General features: G+C 38.0%; 1 protein-coding gene and 1 non-coding gene across 2 annotated transcripts; both read right to left on the minus strand.

Moving 5' to 3' along the window:
• Positions 1 to 631: 631 nt before the first annotated feature.
• On the minus strand, positions 632 to 4097 carry LOC110892754. The gene is made up of 3 exons (XM_035981252.1): positions 3701 to 4097; positions 2385 to 3602; positions 632 to 2295 (listed from the first exon to the last, which is right to left on the minus strand). Exons 1-3 carry the CDS (start codon positions 4095 to 4097, stop codon positions 632 to 634), a joined length of 3279 nt encoding a protein of 1092 aa, XP_035837145.1.
• Positions 4098 to 17854: 13757 nt separating this feature from the next.
• LOC118485246 lies at positions 17855 to 17961 on the minus strand. Its single transcript, XR_004875551.1, has one exon. It is a non-coding gene; the product is annotated as a small nucleolar RNA R71 (small nucleolar RNA).
• Positions 17962 to 20576: the final 2615 nt, after the last annotated feature.

Raw genomic sequence — 20576 nt, forward strand, 5'->3', positions numbered from 1 at the left:
CAAGGCCGAGTACTCCCCGAGTAGTCGCTACAAGGCAGGCTGCCGAGGCGACTTTCTTCAACTACTCCTAGTTACCCGGAATCGATCAAACACGGTCAACCTCGGCCAGAATCGGATCTAGTAGGTCAACTCGGACCAAGTTTGACTTAAAAAAATAAAACATAATTTTTATGCCTATCATATTAAAGAATTAATATCATTTTCACGTATTTTGTTATAAATATTAGTAAATTTATGTTAGTTAACATATATTTAATTTCTGAAAACTAATTTCTTTGTAATTTAACATGTCTGAGTACTCCCCGAGTACTCTCCGCCTAGGCCGAGTACTGTCAACTCTCTGGTCGACCGACTAGGGAGCTCCTAACGACTTTTGCAACCATGTTTATAACAAATACTAGGTTATCACCCGCGACTACTTCGCGGGTAGTTTAATTTTATTAGTTAAAAAACCGGTATTTTTATTAGAATGTAACATATTATATCTTTAAACTTTAAGACAAAAATGTTGAAAAAAAATAAAATCAAAAGAATATAAGAACTTGTTGAACAAATACAAAATAAACCAACAGGTAACATTAATATAACTGGACAAAAGTTAAAAGTCAACGGAAAGAAAAAAAATTATATATCATAAGTTGCCAAAAATCTCTTTGTAAACGACATTGGCAGTTTGATTTGTTGGTTTTCCTTCATCGTCGAATATTAAAATCTTCACACCATCTCTCGTCTTAACTCTTGATAGCGCAACATACAGTTGACCGTGCGTGAAAACAGGATCTTTTAGATATAGACCAACTCTAGATAATGACTGTCCTTGACTTTTGTTAATGGTCATGGCAAAGCATACGGATAACGGAAATTGTCTGCGTTGAAATTGAATAGGGATTTTTTTGTCTGAAGGTATCATGTTAATCCTCGGAATAAAAACCCTTGATCCAATATTTCCGCCGGATATTACTTCAGCTTCGATTACTCGTTTACCAAGAAAAGTAATCTGAAGTCTAGTTCCATTGCATAAGCCGTTTTGTTGATCGATATTTCTGAGAAGCATTACCGGAACTCCAACTTTTAGTACTAATCTGTGATTAGGTAAACCTGAAATCTTAAGAGCATTGAGATTTTCCGTAGAGTATAAACTTTCTTGAAACGGATCAAGCATTTGCTCGGTTTGGCAAATACTGTCAGAACTCAAATACTCCTTCTCTTCACCGGGAAATAACGCTAGCAACCGGTCGTTAATGTCGTGAACCACTTCATTTTTAGGTGCTAGGATTGCTCGTTCTGAAAAAAAACCGGGATTCTTAAACTGTTCCATTAGCGAAGGATATACAAAGTCAATTAAACTTTGAATCGGATCAGATACATCATTGATTAACAAATCTTCAGGTATCTCTATAAGGGCGTCACCATCATTATCACCACCAACTTTTCCTTCACCAATATCAAGTAGCCATTTGGCGAATTTTTTAATTGATTCCATATTCGAATTTTGAGCTCCGACAGTCAGTCGCATGTTTTTAGTCAACTTTAACAATTTGCACTTTGACCATATATATGATGAGCTCAAGGATGCATTCACAATTTCCTGTCTACTTCCATTAGGAATAACTGGAAGAATCTGTCTAAAGTCACCACCAAAAACGATAACTTTACCTCCGAATGGAACTTCCGAACGTATACTTGTACCACCTGAAAAAACATCTGTCATTGACCTATCTAAAGCCTCAAAGGCATGTTTGTGGACCATTGGTGCCTCGTCCCATATAATCAACTTTGCCTCCTTAATTAAGTTCGCAATATCACTTTTTGGCTTAATATGACACATTGAATCCTCTGTTAGATTAATGGGTATATGAAACCTTGAGTGTGCGGTCCTACCGCGAGAAAGAAGTAAGGATGCAATACCACTTGAAGCGACGTTTATTACAATTTCACCTTTAGAACGAACGGCTGAAGCTAAGGTCTTCCATAAGAATGTTTTCCCAGTTCCACCATACCCATATACAAAAAAGATACCCCCGTTTCCGCTATCAACTGCAAGCATTATTTGGTTAAAGACACATCGTTGTTCATCAGTAAGAGATTCATGCAGTCTATTAAACTCATTTTGTGCCTCAGTCACGTCATGAGAAAGCTCTTCGTTAATTAGCCGATTTGTAGCATTACGTAACGAATCATCATCCGGATAAGGCATAGTGGAAAATCTACGTAATGTGGAACCATTTGAAATTAAATACTTTTCTACTTCCAACAATGTAAGGTTCTTTAATTGATGTTCAGGAAGCACTAAACCTAAAAAAAAAGAATAAAAGCCATTTAAAACAATACAATTAATAAAATATCCTATACATTTTTTAGTTATAGAAAGTGTGGAAAAGAACCTGAAATATTAGTTTCTTTCTGTCGTTTGTATAGAATATCATCAGATAAGTAGTTCCATGTCTTCTCCCATACGACTTCTGGTCTTGAAAGGGTGTTTGACACAAGCATTGTAGCAAATAAAGCACGTAGATATCGACCATGCCCTTCGAAACTTGCTTCTTTAATGGCTTCAATGTACTCATTATCATCGTCTAATAGTCCCAAAGCATAGCATGCTTCTCTAAAAGTCGGGAACACTTTCCCGTTAACAGTTCGTATCTCCTCGAACGATCGTGGGCCTTTAACTTTGTTGAGTAAAATTCTTAAAAAATACGGCTCGCCCAACGCAGGAGAAACGGAATGAATCCTTCCAACAGTTTGGTATTTTATACGAACTTGCCAACATCTTTTCTCAAGTTTCCAAACATACTTAGTAGGTAACTCAACATATGTCAGCTCTCGAGCAGCCGGATCTTTTTCATTCAACTTCATCCATTGCATAAACATTGAAGAAGCAACAGAAGGCTTACTTAGAACATTATCAATGTCATCATCTGCACCATAAACAACATTCTGTTGACCAGGTAAATGAAATGGCAGCCTCATAACAGCTGGATACCTATAATGAACCTCGTTTGAAAATATTCTCCAAGTTGCCTCACAAGCTGATATGTACCTACAATCATAATATTCCTTGATCTCATCTCTCGGTTTCTCTTGTTGGCCTTGATCACCATCACTATAAACAACAGCAGTAGCCCTATCAGGGCCTTTATTAATATACTTGAACAAATACTTGACTGAACCAGCTTGGTTGCACCACTCAACATTGATGTGTGCTTGATATCTTTTCAAAAGGATTTTGTTATATGGAACAACACTTCTGTTGTCTAATCTGACCCCGGATTTTACAACAGTATGTCCGGTATCTCTTCTTCTATATATCGGAAAGCCATTTGAATCAATTGTTGTATGAGATGTAAAACTCTTGGGAAAGTTTTTTGAACACCTCTTGTTAACCATGCAAGGACAGTTCAAATTAGCATTTCCACACGGACCATGAATCATATAATCAGTCACAAGAGAATAAAGTTCAGGATCTTCATCCTTATCTGGAATCTCAGCAGAAATAAAGGGGTCTATCTGATCTACGGTAGGAAGTTTGTGATTGGCCTTCATGAATAAACAAATGTGAGCATGGGGCAGACCACGTTTTTGAAATTCAACTGTATAAACAACTACAAAATAAAAGTGGATCATTATCAGGTGACTGGTAAACAGGATAAAAATTAGAATAAATACGTTAAGGTTTAAGAAAAAATAAATAAATACATACCAGCATTAATATCACCTAGAAATTTAGAATCCTTTAGATCTTTTGTTAAAGAATCGAGCTTCATCTTAAACAATCGGCATAATATATCAGGCCTATCTTCAGCTTTAATGGTTGAATCCTTAAGAAATCTTTTTACTTCAGGCCACTTTGGATTACAGGTTATAGTTATGAAAAAATCCGGGTAGCCATACCACTTACATAAAGCCATTGCATCAAGGTAATTTTGCTGCATGAACCGAGAACCTCCTGTAAACGAAGAAGGTAAAAGAACGCGCTTCCCGGTCTGCGATAATGAATCTGAACCACCCTCTTTATGCTTCTTGAGATTTTCAAATGATTCACAACGAAGATTCTTTTGTTGCCTGCGTATGTAGTTTAGTCTTTCACTTTCAATCATGGTGTACGCATCAACCAAAAATTGTTGTAACAATCTTCTTCCATTTAAAATTAATGAAAACCCATACGTTCTGTCTTGGATTCTATATTGATTGTTAACATTGAGGTTTATGATATATAATTATGCGTTTACAAAGATGATATATGCATAATAGGATCCATAGCAATTTTTTGATTTACAAAAAGGGCCCCAATTTTACTATCCGCTTTAGGCCTAGAAAAATTTAGAAAATTTTGAGCCGGCCCTGCTTAAAACGTTTATCATATGACCCTATGATCTCCAAACCCTAATAATTCTTTTGTTATTAAATGATTTACGTTTATACTCCTGAACTTTAATTGATACGGAAGTTTGATAATAATTCTTTTCTATAAATGATTTACGTTTTGACTCCACGACCTTTAATAGAGTTATCATACGGGGTTTGAAGTTTGATAAAATTATTTTTTTTATATTTATAACCCTGGTTGTAAAACAAGGTTTCCAAGGCCGAGTACTCCCCGAGTAGTCGCTACAAGGCAGGCTGCCGAGGCGACTTTCTTCAACTACTCCTAGTTACCCGGAATCGATCAAACACGGTCAACCTCGGCCAGAATCGGATCTAGTAGGTCAACTCGGACCAAGTTTGACTTAAAAAAATAAAACATAATTTTTATGCCTATCATATTAAAGAATTAATATCATTTTCACGTATTTTGTTATAAATATTAGTAAATTTATGTTAGTTAACATATATTTAATTTCTGAAAACTAATTTCTTTGTAATTTAACATGTCTGAGTACTCCCCGAGTACTCTCCGCCTAGGCCGAGTACTGTCAACTCTCTGGTCGACCGACTAGGGAGCTCCTAACGACTTTTGCAACCATGTTTATAACAAATATTTGTTCTTTTATCTTTATATAAGCTTAATCTTTTTTAATTTACTTATTATTTAATTTATTATAATTAAAACTAATTTTTAATTCTAAAGACATGTTTACTTAATCATATTGATTGCTATTTTTTACTGTCATTTAGATTAAAGCTTACATGATCTATAATAACCCATCAATATATCATATAACAAACTACATCCTCGCCAACGCCCTTCTACGACCAATCGTAAAGCGTGGCCACAATACTAGTTACATATAAGGCTATGAGGAGTGGATGGAGCCCCCTTGGGCTTTATCATGCCAAGTAGGATCCATGTCATCGCCATGTCAGTAAGGGGGCTTTATCATTCCCCCTTTAATTTGGAGGGTGTGGATGGAGCCCCGTGTAATGATTAACTAATTATTTATTTAAATATTTATTTTTTTAAATTAAATGGCAATTTTAATAACTACCTAATTAAAAATAAAACATAATTTCATTAAAAAAAACACTACAAAGTCATAAAAAAAAGATAACATACTAGAAAAAAAAGACAACATACTTAAAAAAAAAGACAACATACTTAAAAAAAACTACATTTATTTGGCCCGAATTTGTGCCTTACGAGCCTCCAAAATGACTCGGTCCTCCTCTGGTAGATGTGACAGATCCCTTGCGAGAAAGTCCATGTCTCTCGCAATTTGTTTCTCCATTCTTATTTCTTGGTCTTTTTCCCTAATGGAGATTATTTGCTTGAGATCTGCCTGGAACTCGCTAATCTTTGACGGGCCATCTGATTTAGTAGACTTTCCACGTGCCTTGGCTTTACTTTTATATCTACCAGTTGGACGAGGCAGTTCTTTTGGTTCTTCAAACTCGTCAGCATCCTCGTTTAGATTAATTACTGTACGAGCATTGGACCCAGATGGTTCGGTGGTGGATGTCGATTTGGACCGTTTGGATCTAGGGCGGGTTGGGTCGAATGGTGGCACAAGATGGAGGCATCGTTTGGCGGAAAAAAAGGGGGTTGAGAATAATACCCGAAATATGGAGGCATCGGTTGAGTGGTGGGATGAGGAGAAGTTGGTGGCATAGGATAATATCCAACCTCCCCCGTACGCGGGTCTCGGCGATAGCGGTCCTCTTACTCGTTGTTTTGCAAAATTTGCCAAAACGGATTGGTCGGATCCCATGGGTTGTTTGGGTTATTGGGAAACATCGTTGGGAAGTTTTAAAAAAAAATGAAGAGAGTTGTATAAAAATTGAGGTAGAAAGTGAGGAATGATTTAAAAAGTGAGGTAGAAAGTGAGTATTTATAGTGTGAATTTATAAATATATTAAAAAAGTAATTTTTTTTTAAATTTTTGACCGTTTTCAACGGTCCAAAAGTTAAATGCTTCTCGGTCCTTGTGCGTTGCCGCTCGTTACCATGGTAGCGATGTTGTATAGCGCCCCGACATAGCGCCGGGGGTGTGGCGTATGGCGGGGGTGGGGCGCTATGGTGTGCCAGCTGGGTTGGGTGACGCCCCCACACCCTCCAGCATAACAAAAGTAATAAACTTTATAGTATATAAAACAATGATTTCACTATAATATAGAATAAATGCTACGATCTAACAAATGCTTTGTCCTTTTATGCTCGACCTTTTCGTTTGAGTTAAAAATGTATGGGGTCCACATGAACTTACCACAAAGTAGTGGGTCGAAGGATCGAGTAATAACACATGATGTTGCTACACACCTGCCATAGCAATAAATTTGAGAATAGGACCACACTATATTTCCTATAATTTTCTTTTTTTCAAATAGAATCGTGGCCTATATGCGGTCACCTATTACACCTTAAATTTAAGATCTTCCACAATCCAATGAGTGGAGATAGAGGTGCACATCTAAACCGGTTCGTGAACTAAACCCGAAGTTCAACCCAACACGGAACAAGTACAGAGAGGAATCGATTTGTAATCCTCTCCTTTGAAACTGGTTTGAGCCTGAATCGAACCGGTAAAAAGTTGACTAAAACCGCTCAAAACTGGCCAAAAGCATGGTCAAGAAACTTACATAACCTGACCTTGTTTGAATCTGAAACCAGTTTTTACTTTTTGTTGACCAACCCAAACCGGTTTGAACCCGATTTGCTAACTTGAGAACTTTTTTTGAGTATTTGTGCCTATTTTTTATTTTTTTTTATTTTCGTTTTTTTTTAGTTTAGTTTTTTAACAAACAAAACCGATTGTTACCGGTGCGGAAAAACCACTTTTAACTTTTGAAATACTTTTAATGAACTCAACACGCGGCGTAGATAACCTTTAGGACATATTTTTTAACTTTTCTTTTTTGTTTACTACAACGAGTGCACGAAACCGACGCAAAATTGACTAACTTCAAGTAGCTTTACTCATGCATTTCTATCAACAAGAGTATACAAATTTGTTGTTTCTACCATGTATTATAATTTTAGAATAATATCTCTAAACTTTAGAATGCCACCATTTGATCTCAAATGTGTAAATTACATTTTGGATACAAAACGTACTTAAACAAAGAATTTGGACTAAGTTGAGATATTACTTACGATGACGGTCAAGAAATCATTTCGAGAGCTTGCAAGACACTAAGGCTACATACTATCATCTCATGCCCCCACCATGTGGCAATGGAGGCGGGGAACACTACTGGACGGAGCATGGTGGGCGGGAGAGACTTCAAGGCGTGGTGGTTAATAGCGGGTCCATGCAGGGCTGACTCTTGGGCCGGTTAAACCGTGCCGTCGCCCAAGCTCTAAGTTTTCAATATGTCGGAAAGGTTTTATAAGCTTTATATATATCTATACTTTCTATAAAAGGAGAAATCTCAATGACATAAGAAAAACTGATGTGTCAGCCGTAGAGGCTGTCCAACAAGCCTTTTCTTATCTAATTATTACATCATAAACCTTAATATTATAAGACTTTAAAATTCAAAGCTGTCCCACATTCAGATTCCAAAGGTCTGCCCACATAAACCCTAATATAAAATATCATTTAAAATTTTGTCTAAACATCTGTCCTTAACATTTTATAATCAAACATATGTTCCCAATAAACATCTGTCCAGATTCAAAATTCTGGCTCCACATTCAAAATTCAAAATTCAAACCATATATTCTAATCCTATAAATAAGATATAATATCTGGCTCCACATTCAAATCTCTCTCGCTCATATCTGCGAGCGTATCTCTCTCTCTCTCAAATGCATCTTTCTCGTGAATCAGCCGCTAATCTTCGATTACACTTATTTGTTCGAATGTTTGTTGATTCTGTTTACATGTTATCGTTCCAGTATCATTGTTCCAACATCCTCGTTTCAATGAAGCTTCCCATCACACATCAACTTTCAATATCGATGTTGCAGTATCAGTGTTGCAACATCGTGAAAAGTTGCATGCGCTACCTTCTTTGATTGGAGAGTTGCATTGTTCGATTTTCGTTAAATCGAAATTCAGGTTTTCTTGCGTTAGTAAGATTTTCTCCTTTTATAGAAAGTATAGATTCGTGCAATATCGTGAAAAGTCAAATGTGCTACAACAGTTGATAGGAGACCTTTGCATTTTAGGTTTGTTTCTTATTTTGATTAACTGTTGACAATGTTGAGAGTTTTTATTGACACTGACATTTTAGAATATGTTAAGATGCATGTTTATATTATTAAAATTAAAATGAACTACTACATAGAAAAATAGAAATTTAATGAAATATTTATAAAGTATTACACGCTAGAGTTAACTTGCTAGGATTTCGTAGACTCTGGCCTTTCTCCATGTGATTTCATGCTCTCTTTTGAATTTCAGGTCAGTTAGCATGTTGCAGATTTTCTGATCTTGTTTTAGAAGTTGTGTCAGAAACTCTTCTGCATTCTTCTGGAACTCTGATGGAGGAGAGTGGAGGACTTCATCGAGCAATGCTATGCTGTTCCAGGTTTTGTTGTAATTAGTGTCATTGATTATGTCGACTTTCCTGTTTAGTTCTTGGTCTGTTCTTTGTTCTTTGAGTGACCACATCGAGAATTGTGTTTTAACATCGATGGTGTCTGACCAGTTGTAGAAGCTAAAGTTTGCCATGTAGATTTTTTGTTGGTTTTCTGATTTGAAACAATTTTTTACAGAAAGTGATTTGTAGGACAATTTGTTGATGTTTTGAATCAAAAGTAATCATCGGTTTTTTATAGAGTTTAAAAACGCGTCTACATGGTAAATGAAGAGGTTAATTGTAATTCTGATAATCTGCTTTTGTTCTTTGAACTTCGAAATTTTGTCCCTTGGGTTTCTTGGTATTTAATTTTATAGTTTTCCCATAAAAGTTGGCGTTTGAAAAGGTTTTTGCATTAAAAGATTGTTGTTTTGAAATATACATTAATATGTTTATATTAAATCTACACGTTTTCACTGTTAGATATTTCAGTATATAACCTCATAGTCACTTCACCTGTTTTTCATCACGTTTTCATACGAAGATATCATACTTTCAGGAAAGTCGAGTAATATAGTTTATTCAAATGGCGTCATTCACTTCTGTAAAATCTGATGATTTAAAGCAGCGTTTTGCCAGGCAAATCGAGGAACAGGTGTATGAAGATAGGGCTACTCTTCAAGAGCTGAAGAGATGTTTTGATGGATTGCAAGTTAGCCTATTAACTAGAGAGTAGGTTTCTAGAGATCTTATGCGGATGCCTTCAACTTCCGTTCGTGAGTTTTGTGTTGTCAGTAATATAGAGTGCGGTGATAGAGACGTGCAGTTCATGGCGATGCTGAAGGACATACATCGAGAGGTTCAACAATCGATGGAGTTGAAGCTAAAGTTTCTTAATTCCTGTCGTTATTGTTAGATTTGAACTTTAATGTTGTTCAGTATGTGATGTAATTATTGGACTTTTAATTTTAATGTCATGAATAAATGAATAAATTTTAATCTTATGAATCTATGTTGTGTTTTAGTTTTACTTATTTAGTGTTTGAGTAAGATTTAGATTATGTTGATGTTGAATTGTGTCTGAACATCTGTTTGGTAAGTCAACAGATGTTTAATAGTGTCAAGGGTTGGTTTGATGGTGAACAAATTATGTTGATGTTGAATTGTGTCTGAACATCTATTTGGCAAGTCAACAGAGGTTTAATAGTATCAAGGGTTGGTTTGATGGTGAACAGATGAGTGCAAAGATAAAACAAATGTTCAGAATTTGATCATTGATAGCAGTTTTTTGAAGAATCTGTGCTCCTGCAAATTACAGAGAGTCAATATTTGGAGTTGTAAAAGGCCTGTTGAAGTTAAAGTTTGGTAAAAGAGAACATCTGCTGTTGTTGTCATATATTCGAACCTTCTTATGAATCAACTGTGTATGCTAACGACTGTTGATTGGCCACTATTGACTAAATGAATAAATTTTAATACTATTAATCTTTGTTTTCGCATCTTCATTTTAATTATTTCAGTCATTTCTAAGTATTATTATATAATTTGTTTATTAATAACAGTTTTTCGGAAGAATTCCCGGTAAGACCTAATTACAAGGAGTCGATATTTGCTGTTGTAAAAGGTGTGTTGTAGCTAAAGTCCGACAAAAGAGAGCATCTGCTGATGAATAAATGTCTGAAGATGCAAAGGTCTGCTATGGGTCAACAGATGTTAACGAACAACAGATGATATTCAATCTAAAATGCTTAACAGAGGATTTGATACTAACAATAGTTGGGCTAATGATGAATAAGTATTATTATATAACGTCTGCTATAAGTATTATTATATAATTTTGTTTATCAATAACAGTTTTTTAGAAGAATTTACGGTATATTTTGCTGTTATAAAAGGTGTGTTGTAGCTAAAGTCTGACAAAAGAGAGCATCTGCTGATGAATAAATGTCTGAAGATGCAAAGGTCTGCTATGGGTCAACAGATGTTAACGAACAACATATGATATTCAATCTTAAAATGCTTAACAGAGGATTTGATACTAACAGTGGTTGGGCTAATACCAGATGTTAGACTTACGACTGTTAAGTTACACCGATTGAAAACAACTGGTTTTGAAACTTCTGCTTGCCTAAAAATACATCCACTGCTAAAGGGTATTTGTTGTCATAATTTCTGTTTATCCTAATGACTGATGATTTACTATACTGCTGACTGTCATCCATTATGACAACAGAGGTTCTGACGTGGATAGATGTTAGCTAAAAATAAAACAACTGCTGAAAATTATCATCTGTTCTCATAACTTCTGTTTATCTAACGACTGTTTGACTCACACTGTTCCCAACGACCAACAGAGGTTTCCAAACAACTGTCATCGGTTGTCGCAAGAGAGGTTCTGACGTGGACAGATCTTAGCCATCAAATATTTGTAACTGCTGCTACGTCAGCATCCACTTCTTCTCTCTATATAAAAGCTGTTTCATCCCTAAATCGAGGTTCTACCACTGCCGTCTCGAATTCAAATTTCTCAAAAATAGTTTCCAACATATTAAAAACCCTCCAACTTAAACCCTGTTTCATCCCCAAATCACTTTCTTCTCCGATCATGTCTCTGAACATCAAAAGCCCTCACAACTACCTCCCCATCTTAGAGAAAACCAACAAAAATACCAGCTATCACTCAATAATTGACCTTTTAACGTCATCAAAATACAAATCAATTCTTACTACTGATGCTCCGGTTCATACAGAAACACTCCGACAATTTTGGTTTAATGCTGAAATAGAGTGAAGATAATAATCCAGTTGCCATCACATCTAAGGTCGGGGAAAGTGTGGTACGAATTTCTCCCTTTACAATTTCCACTACATTTGCGTTGGACGACTTGGGAGGTAAGAACAACTTTGAAAAACTTGAACTTCATATAGAGTTCATTGAAAGAGGGTATGATGCACAATTAAAGGAAGTTACTATCTACAAACCAAACTTCCCTCCGCTGATGAAATTTTTGTTTCATACTCTTTTAACTTGTCTCTCAACCAAGACCACCGCATTTAATGAGATACCTTTGAACATTCAGTATTTGGGTTATGCTATTTTAACAAAATCTGATTACAATTTATCACAAGCACTATTTTCTGATTTGTTGAATAATGTGAAAAATGTGAAAAAATTGAAAAAAAGTTGTCGTAGTAATGCTTTTCTGTTGTATCCAAGACTTCTAAGCTACTACCTATGAAAACAAGTGTCACAGACAGATTTTGAAGAAGGTGTAGCTTTTCAAATAAATAGTCTTACAAGTAAAACTTTTACTAAACTTATGGATAAAGAGTCAAAAGTTTCAACAACTGAAACAAAGGGGGATGAGCCTGTTTTAGATGCGTCCGCATCAGTTGCTCAAACTTCTGTTGTTGAGCAAACTGTTCCTGGTGATCATGACACCACAACCGATGTTGTGAAACACACCAGGAAAACGCAAAAAAAAAAGCTGTCACATCCAAAAAGCCCACCAAAACCAAACAAATAAAAAGGTTCCTCTGGAAGATGAGATCCCAGAGGTTAATGTAGTGACAACACAAATGTCACTTGAAACCTGTAACAACTGTCACTAAAATCCATAATTAAGATGGTAATTAGGTAATAAGGAAACCCTAATTAAAAAAACCCACGTGATTCTGCATAAACCCTAAAATTTTCATTACAATCAGAATCAGGATCAGGGCCCTAAAACTTAGGGGGGGATAAACCCTAGTTGGTAATATCTTAATAACTTTTACGTGGGAGCTAAGTTTCGTTGAACGTCGACTCAGCAGGGCTATACCCACAACAAGGCTACCCTAGGCTAGATGGGTTTCCCAGGCGAGTAGCGGAAGAATCCCTGTCATCTTCCGCGACACGCGAGAGATGCCAAATTCACGTATAAATACTAGGCATTGGGACTTGAATTCTGTCTTTGGAACGACGTAAAACCGAGTTACGTAGATCGAGTTATCACAGAAACAGTCCAACACGCACACATTAATCACGAGGTGCTGCCACAATCAGGGTAATAACTCGATCGCTATTACGATTCAACGTCCGATCGATTATAACTATCCAACGATAGTCCGGGTGCTGCTCAATTGAGCTTGTACTTTGATTATTCGTCGTGATTTCGACTTGAATATTTGAGTGTTGTTCGAATTCGGACTATGCTCTGTTATTCGTTGTGAATCCGACTGAATTATCGAGTATTGCACTGATTAATCGTTGTGAGGGTTTAATCTCGTGAATTGACGTAACTGCTGTATTAGTTACTAACCTGTCTGTGTGTGCATTGTGTTAAACTAGGTGTAATCAAGGCTAATCAGTAGGCTTATATCTATTGCTCGTTAATCTGCAATGTGAGTCATTCTTCTTTTTAAAATTATTTTCTCACAGTTTGTGAGTAAGTATTACAATACCTCAAATTATTTTCAAAGGTTATAATTACAGGGATTAAGTCTTTGTAATCACCAAATTACAGCTGGTATGTGGGGTATTGTGCACATTACTATTTTATCACTCGATGTGAGTGAATATTACTCTATGTGAGTAATTATTACTCTGTGTGAGTACACCGTCACTATTAGGGCAACGGGACCCAATAGTGGTATGACCACAGTCACAGAAATGAATCGAGTGACAAATACCCATTCTTGATAATTGGTTGATAGAAACATTGTAATCGCTCTTAATACTGTAAATTATAACTAACGGGTCGTTTTAGAAAACAGAATGATTCACTCAGTATTTCCCCGCTGACAAAACCTTTTTCAAACATGTTTCAGGTGATCTGTGTGATCCAGGAAAAGTGCAGTAAAGCACTATCAAGCTCAGAGAAGTGGCTCAGTGTAAATAAACCAATAAAACGTGTGTTGAAAAATAAAGATTTCTGTGTGAAATCAACTTATTGTAAATTATGGGATTTATCCCTTAAACTTTGTGTAATATATTAAACGAGCATTTTCCGGTGAAAAGATCCTGTTGTAAAAAGACTTCCGCTGTCGCATAAATTAAATACCACGGGTACCACTGGATCTGCATCGCGGGCCCTGACCCCGTACAGGGTGGGTCGGGGGCCGCGACAGAAGGTGGTATCAGAGCTAATAATTAAATTGAGCCACTGATCGAGCCACTGATTAAGCCTAAATTAAGTATTTTGTCCAAATGCTTAATTTTACTAATTGTTATTCGGTGATTATATGCTTTATTAACTGGCTATTTTTAGTTACAGTATGGGTAAGCAAAAGCTGTCTGCTATCTACCACAAAATAGATATTGCATCTTCTTCTAGAAACCCAGTAAACCTAGAAGAAGGAATCTTTGTCCGCAAAGCAAACTATGAGAATCCTCTTTCCACAGAGAAAAGGGATTCGATACTTAAAAAGAGTCAGAAACCCCGAACCAAGAGAGTTAGGTTTAACCCAGAAGTTCAAGAATTGGGTAATAGTGCACCTTGGGAAGATAAAATAGACGGGAAATGGGCAAATCTTTATATGCTAGCTACTGTAGCAGAAAATGCAAATCCCTAAAATAACCGATAAGTTGGGGCTAGTAAGAAAAATCACTATCCAGTAAATAAATAAAGTCCTAAGTGTGTTTATTTCTGTTGTTCTTTGTATAAATTAGTATGCAATAAAACTTCAGTGTTTGTTTGTTAAAATTTTGTTCCAAAGTTTTAACATTACATTCTTGTATTTTGCATATATACTATGCAGCATGAATGAGATGTCGGAAGCATTCCAGAATCTCAACTTATATCCAGTGCCTATCGAAGTCTCTCACGACTTTACTGGTTACATTGCTGACATAGAAGAACCTGTGGAATTTAAAGCTCCACCGCTGGAAAAAGCCAAACCTAAAAAGAAGAGAAGATACGTAGGGTGGAGGAAAGTGCGTCGTAGGAAACCTGCCACTAGGAGACTCCCTAAAATAGAAAATCCTGTGATCATGAGCAAGGGAAAGGAAATAGAAACTGGAGAAAGTCCAAAACCACCCGAAAAGGAAATAGGAATAGATCTGAAACAAAAGGGAATAGAAATTGGCGAAAGCTCTAAACAATCTGAGGAATTCACGTTCCAGGATGAAGTAGATCGCCTACTGGAAAATTGTGATGTTTTAGAGCCTATCAACAATAATCTCTTTTCTTACCCGGCTACAGTTCAATTCCCACTAAACCTAGGACCAGCTATTCCAGACCCACTAGTTCATACCAGACCATTAGGCCAAATGGAGGAATGGTGGACCAATGACTGGCAATTCCAAAACATAGTCAACAGTCCTTATAGCTTCCTTCCACAATTTGACCCAGAACCACTCCCAAATCCTCCCATGAGTAATGAAAACTGATGTGTGTAAAATGCAACATATAAATCACATCAATTAAGGCATAAAACTAACCCTTTTTAAGTGCTAATGTTGGAAAAAGAGTGTTTTTGTCTTCCTTTTGTATTTTCAGGATGAAATGAGCTCAAAATCACAAAAGAAGCAAAAAGACAGCTAATTCTACCATAAATACAAGAAAAGGAACAAAAGTGGACTGCCCGGACCCTCAACGGCATCTCCCAAGGCAAAGGAGAAGAAACAGAGTCTGAACACGCCCCGTGTCCAGCGAACACGGGGGCGTGCCCAGGAAGCAGCAGAAAAGACAAACCAGTAGAAGCTTCCATTGCCCACCACGGGGCCGTGTCCAGCGGGCACGGGGGCGTGGTGAAAGTACAGCAGGCGCATTAATTGTAATTCGCAATTACAATTAATGAGGAGAGAGAGTGTCAGGCGGGCACGGGGCCGTGTCCAGCGGACACGGGGCCGTGTCCAGCCTTCTGTTCAGCCTATAAATAGAGGAGCTTGGCTTCATTCTCTCTCATCCCTTGGCACACCACCTCTCTCACACTTCATCCACCACCCACCACCACCATAACACCATCATCCACCACCATCATCCATTGTCCATCATAGAGTGTGTGAGTCGTCTCGGGATCCAAGATTGATCGTAAGAGTTCTTGACAATCAAGGCCATGTTTGCCTAAGTCTCTTACATCACTTGGTGAAGACAAGTGTTTAGTATAATACTTTTTATTTTTAATCTTTTGCACTTTTTATTTGGTTTTGTATTAATGACTTTAATAACTAGTTACTTATGTTGAAGGTGATCTTTCTTTATCGTTTGTCCGTGGTGTCTTGGCATTATTTTACTGTCTATATAAAATAAAAGATTTTCACCATTCATATCTCCACGGTCTATATGGAGGTATGTTGGCTACCTGGTCGGGGGTTAAGGGAACGGTTTGGTAAAGGTCTTGCCCTTGTTCAGCGTTTAGAGGTCCTGCTTGGGACCTGGGTCAAATTTAGTAGGATCTCCTTCAATGCCCATAGGTATTGGATGGCGGGGATCCAAACTCTTTGACCCCCTCATAAGTTAACTACTATTAATACTATAACCCGGCTATTTAGGACTGTATCCCTGCTGACTCAGACTACTTAGCCGAGGGTAACGTCACCGCTAGAAGCGGGGCCTACCACAATTTGCATTAATAACTTAATTCATTATCTTTCAATAATCCGACCCTTTAGGATTGTATCCTTGCTGACTCAAACTACTGGGTTGAGGGTAACGTCGCCTTCAAAAGAGGGGCCTACTACAATAACTAAGATAATCTCTTAAACAAGTGCAAAAGTGCGAAAATAATCAAAGGTTATACTAATACACGTGTCGGATCCAAGTGATTCATCTTGTCTATCTGTTTTTATTTTATTTTTATTTTCAGCATTTAGTTAGTTTTTATTTTCTTAGTTTAAAACATTTTTCTAACCTTTTTGATTTGATTAGACGTTGAGGATAAACCGGTATTAAAAGCTCTTGTGTCCTTGGACGACCTCGGTATCTTACCAACACTATACTACGTCCACGATGGGTGCACTTGCCCATATGTGTGTTTAGTGTTAGTAAATATCGTGTTTTATAAATTTAAAACTTGGCTAAAAGTGTAAAAAGGGCCTAAATACTCATCAAAAATAATATATACACTGACACGCACCAAGTTTTTGGCGCCGCTGCCGGGGACACAAGGATTTTAAGAAAGTTAGGAATCAACGGCCTAATCATATTTTTATTTTTCTTTAATTTTTTTAGGATTTTTCTTAGATTTTCAGCTTCTGCAGAGCTCAGCACGGGGCCGTGCCTGGTCGGACACGGGCCGTGCTCAGCAACATTACTGGCAGTTTTTGTTTTTCAAGTTACAGAAGGCTGACCACGGGGCCGTGCCGGTGCAACACGGGGCCGTGTCCAACTTCCAGTAACTGGGATCTGAAAAACAATCACTGTAATTCCGACCACGGGGCCGTGTTCGCTCAACACGGGGCCGTGGTGAACCTTCTGACCAACATCCTTTTCTGTTTTTATTACAGGACTTGGAACCCGACGCCATCCTCACATAGTGTATGAGCTCCAGTTCCAATAAAGACATAAAGGAACCGCTAGAAGAACCCGGACGCTTTCTCAGAAAAAGGTTAAAAGCCAAAAACCAAGAGAAGGTTTCGGGTGATCCACCCCCAATGGCGGACCAACGTACCCTTATGGATTATTTACGGCCCACCGTAGGTAATCTAGGCGCCGCTATCAATGCTCCGAATGTCGAAGCCAATAACTTCGAACTTCGACCGCATTTGATACAAATGCTCCAAAACTCCGCAACCTTCCACGGGCTTGCGGACGAGGATCCTCATCTACATATAACTAATTTCTTAGAAATATGTGATACTTTTCGGATCAATGGAGCATCAAATGACGCCATCCGCCTCCGTATGTTTCCATTCTCACTAAAAGACCGAGCGAAAGCTTGGCTCAACACCCTCCCAGCTGGATCGGTAAACACCTGGGATGAACTAGCCCAAAAGTTTCTATATAAGTATTTCCCTCCTTCTAAAACTGCTAAATTAATGGCTGAAATTAATACGTACTCACAAGAGGACGGGGAATCCTTATATGAAACTTGGGAAAGGTTCAAGGAGCAATTACGCAAGTGTCCCCATCACGGCCTCGCAATATGGCAACAAGTATCCACTTTCTACAATGGATTGTTGCCACACACTAGGCAGACACTTGATTCTAGCTCCGGGGGACTTTTATGTAATCGACGCCCAAACGAAATATATAATCAGATTGAGGAAATTGCTCAAACCAATTTTCAATGGCACACTCCCCGGGGAAATAAGTCTATTGCCCCGGGCGCCCATAAGGTCGACGAAAGCACCTCTTTACAAGCCCAAATCGAGGCGCTTTCTTCAAAAATAAAAAAATTAGAAATGACAAAAACAGTCTCGGTTATGGCTTGTGAAGGGTGTGGTGGGCCACATGAAAATTGGAGTTGCATGAAAGAAACGGACGATCAACAAGAAATGGTAAACTACATTGATAATAGACCTAGGCCGTCGGGTCCTCTAACGGGAACTTACAACCAAGGATGGCGAAATCACCCAAACCTTGGTTGGAGGGAAACCGGCAATAGTAGTAACCAACAAACCCAACGAACAAACTTTCAGCAATCAAGAAATGAGTCACAAAATTTCACTCAACAACAAGGTGGACGAGAAAGGCTCGAAGATACTATATCTCGCCTCGTCTCTGACACTGATAAGAAAAACTCGGAAAGATTTCTACAATTAGAATCTAATTTTAGGAATCAACAAGCTAGCATTCAAAACATAGAAAAACAAATAAATCAACTAGCACAAAATTTTTCCGAGAGACCGCAAGGCGCATTACCTAGCAATACCGAAACAAACCCAAAGGCGCAAGTTCACCTCATCACATTACGAAACCGCACCGTAGGACCTGCAGAAGTACCTCCACCAACGGAAGAAACAATGCCAACACATCTGCAGGAAAAGAACTCTCCCCCATCACCAGAGCCTACCAAGGCTCCTCGAGTTCCGTACCCCGGTAGGTTAATTCGTCAAAAGACCAATGAGCAGTTCGCAAAATTCGAAAGTCTGTTAAAACAATTGCATGTCAATATTCCTTTTATCGAAGTCCTGACCCAAATGCCCAAATACTCTAAATTTATGAGGGACTTCCTTACACATAAAAAGAAAATTGAAAATTTGCAATTAGTTAATTTAGGCGAAGAATGCTCTGCCCTCGTACTCAATAAACTACCCCAAAAGAAGATCGATCCCGGAAGTTTCACGATTCCATGCTCAATAGGGGAATCACCCGTTCGCAATGCCTTGGCCGACTTAGGGGCTAGCATTAACCTCATGCCCTCATCGATGTTTAAAAGGCTTGGCTTGGGAACCACGAGCCCTACAAAAATAAGCATACAACTCGCTGATCGATCAGTCAAGTTCCCACAAGGTGTCATCGAGAATGTCTTGGTAAGGGTAAGCAGATTCGTTTATCCAGTTGACTTTGTCATACTCGACATGGAGGAAGACACCGAGGTCCCCCTTATCCTAGGGAGACCCTTCCTTGCCACAGCACAAGCAGTGGTAGACATGAATGACGGGACACTGACTTTGAGGTATGGGGACGATGAGGTGAAGTTCGGAGTTGGGAAGAAAATAGAGGACGACGACCCAGTCAATTACATGAAGGTTATTGATTCAAGCTTGGATGCCGCTCTCCGACGGTGTAACTTGGGAAGCAAGGCACTCCACTCAGAAGATATATAACAGGGAATCGGGTCTAGCCAAGGACCCTTATAAACGTGGCGCACCACGGAGGCATTCCGCGGATCTATCCTTAGTTTAGTTTAGTTTAATCTTTTAGTTTTTGCAGAATAAAACACACTCATGGTGGTAATGGATGAAAAAGGGAACGAGAAAAATGGAACCATGCACGAAGAACAGAGCAACCCGACAAAAATCTCCATCACAGAAGGCTCAACACGGGCCGTGCCCAACCAACACGGCCCCGTGCTGAGCCCCTGCAGAAAATCACCCAGTTCAGGTAACTGGACACGGGCCGTGTTCAGCGGACACGCCCCCGTGTCCAGGCTTCTGTTTCAATTCTGTAATTTTTGTTACTGGCACTTGACCACGGGGCCGTGCCCGGTGAACACGGGGCCGTGTCCAGGATGCCAGTAACACAAATCTTTGCTTTTTAACCCACTTTTATACATTCTAATCAACCAAAAACATTATTTTTGGACACATTGAGGACAATGTGTAATTTAAGTGTGGGGGGATGCTAAAACCTTGAAATTTTGCAAAATCCTAAACACAAGCCTTACACAAAACTCTATTGGAACCGCTAAACACCCCAAATTTTTTAAAAAAAAAAAATTTTCATTTTTTTATTTACTTGTCTTAGTTTAAGTTGGGAATAACAAGTTCTAAAAAGGTTATATTTTTACAAGTTTACAACCGATAGCGTCGTGATAAAAAAGGAACCAACATAAGAAAATTATGAAACGACATAACAAGTCTAGTTTAAAATTCGATTATATATGCTTGGTCACATTAAAAACCCATTCCCACAAAAGTGAGTTTTGAGCCTTTATTGAGCATAAAAATACACATATTTAGATTAAATGCTCATTTTTCGTTTCTTGTGTGAATAGCCGCTCGGTCCTTACAAATCTAGAACTTGCCACGACGATACATTCCCGGTCCTTACCAACTTAAACCCAAGTAAGTAAATGATGGAGGCATT

This window comes from Helianthus annuus, chromosome 12 (genome assembly GCF_002127325.2).
Source record: "Helianthus annuus cultivar XRQ/B chromosome 12, HanXRQr2.0-SUNRISE, whole genome shotgun sequence".
In the NCBI taxonomy this organism is placed as follows: domain Eukaryota; kingdom Viridiplantae; phylum Streptophyta; class Magnoliopsida; order Asterales; family Asteraceae; genus Helianthus; species Helianthus annuus.

What these genes read in the sequence shown, in the direction of transcription:
- LOC110892754 (XM_035981252.1), bottom strand. Translation starts at nt 4,097, where the DNA reads ATGATTGAAAGTGAAAGACTAAACTACATACGCAGGCAACAAAAGAAT. An exon ending in TCTAGGTGATATTAATGCTG is followed by an intron (nt 3,603 to 3,700) that starts GTATGTATTTAT and finishes TTTATTTTGTAG; the next exon opens with TTGTTTATACAGTTGAATTT. An exon ending in GAAAGAAACTAATATTTCAG is followed by an intron (nt 2,296 to 2,384) that starts GTTCTTTTCCAC and finishes CTTTTTTTTTAG; the next exon opens with GTTTAGTGCTTCCTGAACAT.